This window comes from Prinia subflava, chromosome 17 (genome assembly GCF_021018805.1).
Source record: "Prinia subflava isolate CZ2003 ecotype Zambia chromosome 17, Cam_Psub_1.2, whole genome shotgun sequence".
NCBI classification, from domain to species: domain Eukaryota; kingdom Metazoa; phylum Chordata; class Aves; order Passeriformes; family Cisticolidae; genus Prinia; species Prinia subflava.
In genome coordinates this window covers 7,522,334-7,533,584 of record NC_086263.1, presented here as the reverse complement: position 1 = coordinate 7,533,584, position 11,251 = coordinate 7,522,334, and the positions used below count along the sequence as shown (strand labels likewise).

The window sequence follows — 11,251 nt, the reverse complement described above, 5'->3', positions numbered from 1 at the left end:
CCTAGGCGCGGCATAAGAACTACACTACCCGTCACAACCCGCGCGCGCACCCGCCGCCCGCCTCCCTAGGACAGACGGGAAATGGAGTTGCCTGCGTTCCTTGGGCGCTCAGGAACTGCAACTCCCGGCGGCCCCCGCGCGCGCCGTGCGTCCCCGCGAGCCAGCCCCGCCCCCCTGTCCAGGGGGATGCGGGACACGGAGTTGGCGCGAACGCCTGAGGCGGGGCGGAACCGCCCGGGTCAGTCCCAGCCATGCTAAAATCACACCAAACCCGTCCTGGAGAGCAGAGGTGCACAGACACAGGACAGAGGCGAGACAGAACCGCCCGGGTCAGTGCCAGCCACGCTAAAATCACACCAAACCCGTCCTGGAGAGCAGAGGTGCAGAGGACAGGGCGGTGGTGGCAGCAGAGCTCCCGGGGAAGCTCTGGGAGCACACGGGATGCAAGAGGGAAGGCTGCCGTACCTGTTCAGCCAAAAAAGGACATGATGCATGGAAAGTTTCAATTTTAGTAACTCTACAGGACACTTTGACTGAGTTGTTACCACGTAAAAAACCCCATCCAGTTAAGCCAGAGTCAGGAGCACTTTCCAAATACTGAGGCCCTCCCTCCACTGGTAGGACTCTCAGAAATTTAAAAAAACAAAAAAAACCAAAACAAACAAACAAACAAAAAAAACCAAAAAAATCGCTTGAAGTTAAGCATAAGGAAAGAGCGTGGAACAGAGGGGAAACAAGTAGATTTTGGTTATGGGGCTGTATGAAGCTGTGGCAGCATTTTGTCTCATAAGGTACAGTGTGTTTTTAACTACACAAAGCAAATGCTTGGGAGTTTCTTGGAGTGCTGACGTGCAAGAACCAAGTCACCTAGAGCATTATTCATATTAGAACACTGTAGGACAGATTACAGGGTTGCTTTGAAAGCAGGTGTCTTAGAACCAAAAATGAAATATCTCAGTTTGGTACAGAATCCAGGGCAGTTTAGTTTGGAGAACAAAGTCCTCCCAAAGGGGCATTTGTGTAATGTAATCCTGACATGACAACCAGAGGGTTTCTGGCTGCACATCAGCAGCAACATGTGGGTCATGGACAAACAAAACCTTATACATGTGTTAGTGGAAATATGGGGAATATTCCTGCTGATCATATCCAGGGAAAACATTAGTGTGCAGAGTAGCACGTAAGAAAAAAAAATCCCCACTAACAGCACAGAAAATGCATTTTGGAAGAAAAAGTATCACTCATAATGAGAAACTAAAAACATATCCTGAGTGGAAGCCTTTCTTTCAAGCACCACCAGAACCTAAAGAATGAGTTTTAAAGACCTTGTGAAACCCACTCTCTGGTTATTCTCTGGCACATAGTTACTTTGCAGTTTTCAGATATTGTCAGTCTCTATTATTCAAAGGGAGTATAATTAAGGAAAAGTGTCCCCTGTGCTTCTGTTGTAAAATTTGGAATTTTGTCAAACAAAGTCCCAGCTGTGCACGGCATGTTTCTGTTTAACAGAATGAAAAGTAGTATGCATTGTTTGGGTTTGTTTTCATTCTAACCTTTGCTTGTTAGGTGACGTTTATTGACCAGGAGGTGTCTGATACATTTCATATCATATGGAAACAAGGTAGCACCATTTCAGCACTCAGAGGTTACCAGTATTGAATAATTGATAAAACTCCAGTGGACAGCAAGCTCCATGCATTCTGCTGACAGAGTGACTTGTTACTGAACACTTTTTACTGTCACTAAGAGCATTTAACAGCTCAGGTTTATAATGAGTGCAACGCTGTACGGCAAGCTTGTGTTTTGTTTGAGCCCTGACACAGCCCGTGGGTCAGGAAAGCCTTAACTGGTGCTGCCCTTCCACAGCAATTAAGATGTGCCTTAAGATGAGCAGCACACAGAACAGAGACAGCAATTCTTGTACACGTTTTGGCATTCTTCTAGAAGGTTTTTGAAATGGAGCTTCCTTCTGATGGCTCCTAAAGCACTGAGTTGTGAGAATTATTTTTGTGTGTGTGGGGGGAGTAGGGTCAAATATGCATTTGATCAGAGGTGCAGAAGTGCACATTACCACTGATTTCAGGGGAAAAGCATTAGCTGTGTTTCACAACCTTTCTTCCTTCCCTGACAGGCACTTATTCCCTAGGTACTTGCTAGGATATATACAATTAGTCCACAGAATTTCAGAGGATGCCAGATGTCCTTCAGAGTGTACAAACCTGTTTTGCAGGCTGTCACACACAGGAATTGTGTAAACTCAAACCCTACATTTTTAACAGGGCTAGTAGTTTGTTTTTCCACTTCGGAACAGCTGGTACTCAAAATAAAAGTGGAATTATAATAATTTTACTGGCAAAATATCTACTGGAGTGTAAATGGACCTTTTATAAACCATTATAAAAGTTTTTCTTGCTTAAATCTCTTCTGCATCAAAATGTTTAGAATAAATGTACCAGCTCTTCTTTTAATAAATAGTAAAATGCTTTTCTTATTGAAAACCCCCCATATAAATCCATCCTCACGTTATGACTGACTTAAGTGATCAAGACTGTTTAAAAAAGAAGGGTCTGGCCCAGCTTAGGGTAACACATAAGGACTGAGGTGCAGGGAAATTGTTCCCCCCCTACAACTTCAATTCTGCTGTCCTTGTGCTGCCTCTGAGCTGTTAGACCCTGTGCTGAGTCTGTCCAGCTCATTAAATTTAGTGACAGAACAATCCACTTTTTCTTCTGGGCTACTCAGATCAATCAAATAAGAGGCATTTGACAAATGCCAGGGCTGCTGTAAAGTAAGAATGGGGAACAGGACTTATGTTTTGGCGAGAGCAAATTATTTAATACAATAAACCATCCCAAGGCAGCTTCACCACTAATTTGCTGCCTGTGGTGAGTCAGTCCTCACCTGAGCAGCACTGAAATGGAGGGCTCTGTTCATGTGACATTAGGAACAGTGGCCTTGCTTCAGTAATAACTCCCACCCAAGCTCCCACAAGCACTTTGCAGCCTGGCAGGGACACCTATGAAATACCAATGCTTTAGCCATGTGAACTGAAGCAGAAGACAAAGATGTATTCCACTAGAAGGCTCCTAACAGGTTAACAGCTTCAACAAGTTACTTGCTGGCCACCAAGAAATAAGTTTTTAAAATTCCATAAACTACCAACAGCCTTAAAATGGAGAGTTGTTTTAGGGTGCTGAATTACCATTTAATTGAATCAGTTTACCTTGACATCAAGTACTTCCTGAGCTACTGCAACATGGGAAAGAAACATTTTGGCTGAGACTGGGAGGAGCAGGAAAGGAATACAACCTCCCTTTCTGGTGTGGCAGCAAGCTGGGGTTTGAGTGACGCCCTGTGAGCCATGCCCTGAAATTTAAAGGTATTCAAATATGTGCACCTAAATTAGTAGCCTGATATTTAGATTTGCTTTGAAGTCAGAAAGAGCCTTTAAAAACAAAGCCAAAGGAACAAGTTATTTACTTAGGAAAAAGAAAAGACAGGAGGTTTGAAGTAAATTATTAGAAGTTTGACTAGGTGCCCAGAATTTATAAACTAATATTCTTAAACCCTGGCAAATTCTCTTTCCAGGTAGTCTGTGAAGATGTAGCTGAGACCTAGGGAGTAGAAAACACAACAATGTTTCAGCATGATGGCTTCACTAAAAACCAAGACTCTCCTAAGCTTTACTGGGGCTCCTGGAAGTACAAGTGAATAAAGAGGCTTCTGTATTTACACAAGACCATGTCTAATCCAAACTAAGATATCTTGCCCTGGAAACATCTTTTTACTGATTTGTTGTTCCAACACTGCTGTTTAACAACTGCTCTTTCTGCCTGTTCCTCTCCCTGTGCTGGACATTGACAGAACTGCAGTCCATGAATTCCCTCATAGAAATGTATTTGAAGCTATTTCATTGGAAGAATTTCAAATAAAAGTCTTCAGTTTTCCAAATGTAGCACCAGAGCATAAGCTCTCTTTCACAGTCCAATCACAGAATTACTCCACGTCTGCAAAGGAATTTAGAACTTGTCTCACATGTCATTGTGGGTTGGCAGAGTACTTTGGAGCTGGATTCTTCTTTTTGAGAGCTCCAATCTAGAGTTAAAGCCTTGTTTAATAGCTCCTTTTGGAGCAATTAAACACATACTGCAGGCTTCAAAAAGGGCATAAAATTAATTGGCTTTGCTTTACATAGCAAAAGAAATACATGGATTGCTACACAAAAATGCCAAAGTTTATAATTCTCTGTGTCCAGCTTTTCAGCTCTCAAATACCTCATATGCTCAGCTCATTAAAAACAGTCGTGTGTGTCTCTCCCTTCTGTGTGTATACACAGCCTTTATTCCCCCTGATTGTGTAGCTCTAAAAATAAAGACTGAAAGATCTTTTCGCAAGTGCCATCCCTTTTTTCAGGTGACTCTAATTGGAGGCTCAGAGTTCTCAGCCCTATTGCTTAGTTACCCTGCATTGTTTAGATCTCAGATCTGTCAGATGGGTTCTCATTGCATCTCTTTGAATGCAGAGGCAGTGCAGTTCCTTCCTAGACAGAATTTCTTCTCTGGTTTTGATACCATGAGACTCCAGACTGAAAAATAGGAGAGGGAAAGTAGTTTAGGTAAGTAGTTTTTCTGTCAAAACTGTTTTGTGGGGGTTTCTTGCTATCAAAGAAACAAAGATGGGGATTTAGGTGAGCACATTGTGAAGAACCTGTGAATAGTTTATAAACCTTATGACAGTTAAAATGTTGTAAATAGCAGAGGAATTGCTTAATGTGGAAGGAATGTGCTGAGCAAAGAACGCACAGCCAAGGAAGGGAAGAATGAGATCACTTCAATGATGTAAGCAGTGACTGAGTTAGCACTAGGAAGGTAAGAGACAGGAGGGAATCTGTTTTGAAGAAAGGCAGGGACTGCGTTTCAGAGATCTGAAAGCCAGGGGTAGGATTGGTGGGAGGAGGCATCACATCAATCAAAATACTGAAGCTGCTGAAAAGAAATCTTGTGAAGTACAATCCAGACCTCTGTTTCTCTATTCTTGTGCTTTCTTTTAGATCAGCAATATTTTGATTAGAAAATGAACCTTTTGTTTCCTTAGAAGCAGCATGGCCAGCAGGACCAGCGCAGTGACCACCACTGCTGAGGCCACAGCTTGAGTGCCCTGTCCAGTTCTGGGCCCTGCAGGACAAGAAGGACATTGAGGTGCTGGATCACGTCCAGAAAAAGGCAACAGAGCTGGGGAAGGGGCTGGAGCACAAGATGATGAGGAGTGGCTGAGTATTATCATAGTGTTTATTCAGACCCTTTCTGGTTGCAGGGACTCCCTGACACGGAGAAGCTCCGAGCTGCCCTGTCCACTGCTGGATACCATAATAACTCTAGGGCAGACCTCCTGCTTTATAAATATGGTCAGAGTTTTATAGCACTTAAAATTTATGTGGCAACTTTTGCATGCTGTCTGTCTCAAGGGGGAGTGGAATAGAAAACTGGTTCCATGTGGGATTTTCCTGTACTTTCTTTTCACCTTCTTAATTCTCTGGAATTCCAGTTGAGGGAGCATGTTGTCCATTAGAGATCCCTTAAGATTTTAGTTTCAGTAATGACTAAAGCAGAATGGCATTATTGTTATGAAGGAAGAATAATAGTGTCATGGGATTTTTAAAGCTGTTCTTCTATGGCTAGTTAACATGTTAACATTGTTGCAGAAAATAATTACTTCATTATGGAATTGTGAGAATGAAATAGTGAGCTTGTTTCTAAATAGGCATAATTACTCTAGAAGTATTCTGTGCCAGTATTCTTATTCCAGAGACAGCAATTTGCATGGGGAATTATTCTGGAGTAGTGGTGGCTAAATCTATTACAATTTCCCTCCTATCCTGAGAGAGAGAGCACACACTGGCACTGTGATGCTGTACATGAGAATTTGAAAAAAGTGAATGTATGATACTCAAACCTCTGAATAGCTAGAGAATTTGACTAAAATTACAAGAACAAAAGTTCTTGTTATACTTCAGTGTATGCCAAACACATAATTCATAATTGCTCCTGCACATTTATTTTTGTTGTAACTCCATTACTCCTGTTGGCATTATACCACGGATGATTTTTAGTTTATTTTGCCCACCTGCAAAATCACTAAAATAGTAGCATGTAGGAGATTATTTTTATGAAATATGTTTACATTCTGTAAAAACTACTGTACCAACATAAAAATGTCACTGACAGTCTAACAAGCATTGGCTTAATCCACACTTGCTTGCACAATTCCTGTTTTATGCGTTGTCCTTAGGAGTTACATAACTATTCTGGCACATGGAGAATGTCAGAAAAATGAAAAGGTATCTTCTTTCCCCCAAGGGTTTGCAGTCGATTCATACTGCTTTCCTGGGCTCTGCACTTCCTCTGTTCCATAAGCTGGTTCCTAGCTAAGTCAGCTTTGAACACAGTGGGGGATAGAGAAGCTGTCTGTGATTTGATTGACTGTGTTTATACCATTGTTATTTTAATCACTATTTTAAAGGAATATTTTTCTCTCCTGTTGTTTTGCTCTTTAATCTATTTTGGAAATACTCGATGTAGCACCAGCAACATCACTCTTTTCAAAGCTGTGGTCTAATGAAAATGTGCTGAACCAAACAGGCAAAATCCACATTGTTCTTGTTTTTGCTCTGTGTGCAAATGACATGAAACAATATTTTGTCTAAAAGCAGCATTATTCTGTACAGCTTGTAAAAGCTAATGAACATGATGAGCCTTTTAGTAGCTCCATACTTTTATTTACTACCAGTCTGTACCCCATTCCTAGAACAGCTTATCTCCTCCCAGCCATACAGTCAAAGCATGCACTTAACAAAACATGCATTTATGAAAATAACTGTTTCAGAAAGTTTTAACACTGCTTTAGGAGATGAGTGTCTGTAAGACTGCTGTTCCTTGAAGTGCAGTAACATTTGAGGAGAAAAAGTGGTGTTTTTAGTACGTACATCGGTCTTACAGATTTTTAGGATTGTTGAGGTGAGGTGATTTGCAAGAGACTTTTTTGGGGGGATTTATTCTGTAAATAGCTTTAGAGAATTGGAGAGGATCAGAGCAAGCCTGTACTATAAGATTTGACAGTGTAGGTCAGTTGCCTTAGTGAGTGGGAAAAAAAGAGCTGTGCCAGCACAAAACCATCAATGTAGAAACAACTATACAACCAAAAGAATTCCTTTGTCAGCCTAGCTAATGTTGTTTGTGAAGGGAATGTTATAGTCCTAGCAGAAAACCCTCTTTCTCTTGGTAAGTGCTATGTAATTATGCCAGCAGAATTTCTGAAGTACAGTCAGGCAAAAAACTGGCACAAGCTCGAACAGAGAAACCCTGAAGCAGTGCCAGAACAAAACCTTGTCGTTTAAGTTATGTGTGGTAAATAGACCTCACATTATTGTTCTGTGACAGATGAATTTCAATCCTGAATCATTGACATGCTGATATTACTTACTTTGATTTCCCCCCCAGAGTTTTCATTTTATTATTTTGGCTTGGACAGTCACAACAGCTTTTTTCAAACTGAATAGTGAAAGATAAAATTTTTCTTACCTTTTCCAGGTGACTGATTCCTGTCACATAATATCAATTTAACAGGTTATAAACAAGAACTGACAAGGATTTCTGGAAGTCTTTGGTGTCTCCAGATGTTTAACGAAACCGATGCTCAAATTTGGGTTCATGGCAGGAAATGCACGGGCTGGATGTTCAGTGCTAGGTTTGCCCATATTCTGCCAGAGCAATGTGGAGCTGGAGGTGCTCTGTGGCATAACCCACAGCCTCTACCCTTATTTTCTCCTGTCACACCTAAATCAGATTCATCAGTTCCTGTTTATCCACTAATCTTGAAGAGGGAGGAAAGGCTGTGATAGAAAGCCTTGAGCTGTGCACCTGGCCCATAGAAACAAGTGCAGAAGCCACAATAAGCATTTCCATCTGCCAGGGACTAGAATACAGATCTGTTAGACTGCTCTACTAAAAACAATTTGTGTATTCCCACATGGTGCATTTTGGGGGAAAATAAGCCTCCTAGTAATGTCTATGAAATTACAACTCCTTATACAATGTTTTCCTTTTTATTTCTGTAGTCAAAAAGGCAATTAACTTAAATATGATAAAGAGAGAGCCTGTAATTCTGATCAATCTGTGGCAGTGATACTGGATAGAGGCAGTTACTGCTAGCTGCTAGAAATTACTGGTTAATTTTGTATTTAAAATAAATTCCATTAGAATAAAACATCAAAGTGCAAGTTAGTTGTGTAAACTATTTTCATTGTGGCAGTCTGTAGTCAAAGCTTTTTATTTTTCCTGTGAGGACACCAAATACATTTTCAGAAATGTTACATTCACTGTATATACATCTACCTGGCTGGGAAGATGATGTCCTATAAACTTATTTTTCCATGCTGGGTACTGCAGTTTTAGCCCAATTACAGTTCTGTGTTACGGAAAAATCAGTGAAAAATGCAGATAATGTTTTGAATCAAAATTGTAAAATATTAATATAACACTTTCTTCATGGTTAGAATGTAATATTATTAAATTTCTCATAGAAATGTGGTAATAATAATAAAAAAAGCTAAACCCCCCAAATGAGCTAAGTAAAAATGCCAATCAAACCCTAATAGACGACAAATGAGGCTAATTCAGAATTGAGGAGCAATCACCATGAAATAAAATCCCAAAGTTTTAGAGACAAGAGTAATTGTTATGAGCTGCTGTTTGGAGATCTTTCTTCTCTACAGTTTGTAGTATTAACACCTGCTCCAGAAATGTCCTCTATAAATAGCCTTTTCTGTTTCAAACAAAATTTACATTGAAAACTATCTTGGTGCAGCTGCTCAGGTTTTCTACGATTGTGAATTGCCAAAAAAGGAACAGTAATTCCTTGGGGACCTCTGAGTCAAATCCTTTTTCTGTAACATGATCCCATGTAGTGGAGCTGTGATGGAAGTCCATTATTACTGCTATCTGTTCTTCTGCTCAAACTGAGAACTGAGAAGCCTTTTGTAGATGATCCTCGCTCTTTTACAGTATCTGTGTCTTTGTAGTTCCATAATTACTGCCCCTGATGGCACAGTGCCCCAAAAATGAATACTTTGATAATTTGCTGCTCTCTTGTACTCCCTGTCAGCTCCGGTGTTCCAGTGCACCGCCGCCCTCATGTGAGAACTACTGTGAGAAGAGTAAGTAAATTCCTGCAGTGCTCTGTGGCTGTGCTGGGCATCTTCCTGTTGTACTTTACATTCAAGTTTGATGTGTTGGACATGTTTACTGTACATCAGTTATTGTTTATGATTAACGTAATGCATATCTTTTATTTCATAAGGTACCGACTCAAGTGGAATTCTTTGGATTTGTTTGGGCACAGGGTTGATTTTAATACTCACTCTGTTCACCTTAATAGTCTTGTTTAAATGGAAGCACCTAAAGCAACTAAAAGAAAAACTGGAAAACACAGGTGAATAAATAAGATTCTTCATCAAATACTTTTAGACTGTTGTACATTTTTGCTAATCTTACCATGTAAAAACATTGTGTATATTCCAGGTTCTGATAACTGTCTTTGTTGGATTGTTTGGTATTCCTCAAATAGTCTCCATGAAATTATCATAGTTACTAGGGAATAAATATCCAGATGCTGACTTGAAAAAGCAGCAATTTCTCTTTGTTGGTTCTGGATCTTGTCAGGATTGTGATGTATATTCATACTTGGCTTACTTGCTGCTGTTTGAGAAATCATTTGTCAACACTCAAAAGCAAAAATATTTTTAAGGGTTTCACCCTCATTGAATGCAAAAGGAATTCTTCCCAGGCAGAGGATACACATTCAATATTAGCTTTTCATTTTATAAGACTTTAAATAATTTTATTTAATATTGTAGTCTGTGAGAAGCACATGTGATATATTTTGTGAAGGTGAAAAAAGTTTTTTTTCTATTTTACAAATACCGTATTTGTGAGTTTTCAGACAATAAATAATAACTGATTAGAAAATATGTGTTGGATTACTTCAATGTCTATTCTGAAGTAGAGGGTTGTATTGTCGTAGAACAAAATATTACCATATGTAGCTACATCTTAAAACTTTCACTGTATCTTGAATTTTCACTGAGGTTAGAACATAGTTGGACCATAATGAAATTTGGATCTTTAATATCTCTTTGTTTAGTATAGCATGATGTATATACTAAATTAACTTCTGTATATTTACAGACTGCTCTGTGGAGCCGAATAATGTTCTCAAGGCTAATACTGAAAGCAGTGTGAATACAGAAGAAATCAGACACACACTTCCAAGTGAAACATTAATGTATTCAGTGGAAGAATGCACTTGCAGTGACTGTGGCTTGGTAAAACCTCAGACTGGCTGTGAAACCTCATTTCCATTACCAGCTACTGAAGAACGAGCTACTGTTCTAGTTACCACCAAATCTTTTGATTATTACAACTACGTTCTGGGTGTTGGATGACTGGGAGAGAAGTGTACTGAGTAATAATAAATGAGCTATTCCAGTATAGCTGTTAACCTTAATACTTGCAGGAAGTGGAGAAGGTAGTACATCATCCTTAGAGATCTTCCTTTGTGCTTGCACTAATGCTGTCATATTATTTCTAATTCATGTATTTCATTAGTCAAGTATTTCTACATTATTCTCAGGCACTCAACTTACTGGAATTTTTAATTTCAGGAAGTTCTCACAGAGGACAGCTTTTTCTGCCTTTAGAGATTGCACCAACTTACAGCAGATATATACAAAATAAACAAGTTTGCAAACATATATGTTCATGTTAGACTCCGATCTTGTGCCAAAAATTACTTGATGGTACATAAGGACTGCTCCAAGAGGCAGAAATGAAGACCTTCAGTACATCCCCAGTCTTGGAAAGAGTAATGTCAGCACTTTAAATGGCATGTTCTAGAGATGGACTGTGGAGCATGGAGGCCCCTGGGCTCAGGGGGTATCTCTGGGTCACCCTGGGGGAGGCTGTGGGGCTGGGGAGCACAGATCAGAGTCACAGAAATGTCCTGAGGCACAAGGAACCACAAGGGTCACTGAAGTCCATGGAGCTCCTGGCCTCACTGCAGTCCCTGCAATCCCATGTATTTCCTGGTGCTGCAGGCTTCCCTTTCAGTGGCAAGTGTTTTCAGACTGAGATTTCTCTTTTACCCATTTTTTTAAACTTACCTTTGTTGTATTTACAAGGATAGGTGTTTGGTCATG

The 11,251-nt window shown here is 40.1% G+C and overlaps 1 protein-coding gene across 1 annotated transcript; it reads left to right on the top strand.

Moving 5' to 3' along the window:
• Positions 1-81: 81 nt before the first annotated feature.
• Positions 82-10,807, top strand: TNFRSF17 (TNF receptor superfamily member 17). Its single transcript, XM_063414777.1, has 6 exons — positions 82-238; positions 5,141-5,198; positions 5,314-5,404; positions 9,160-9,211; positions 9,355-9,486; positions 10,242-10,807. The coding sequence occupies exons 1-6, from the start codon at positions 82-84 to the stop codon at positions 10,496-10,498; spliced, it is 747 nt and encodes a 248-aa protein (XP_063270847.1). The 3' UTR covers positions 10,499-10,807.
• The last annotated feature ends 444 nt before the right edge of the window (positions 10,808-11,251 follow it).

Bases quoted from the DNA above. Each gene is read 5' to 3' on its own strand.
- TNFRSF17 (XM_063414777.1), top strand. From the start codon at position 82: ATGGAGTTGCCTGCGTTCCTTGGGCGCTCAGGAACTGCAACTCCCGGC. The intron at 5,405-9,159 runs GTCAGAGTTTTA...ACTCCCTGTCAG, and splicing joins CCTCCTGCTTTATAAATATG to CTCCGGTGTTCCAGTGCACC. The intron at 9,487-10,241 runs GTGAATAAATAA...GTATATTTACAG, and splicing joins AGAAAAACTGGAAAACACAG to ACTGCTCTGTGGAGCCGAAT.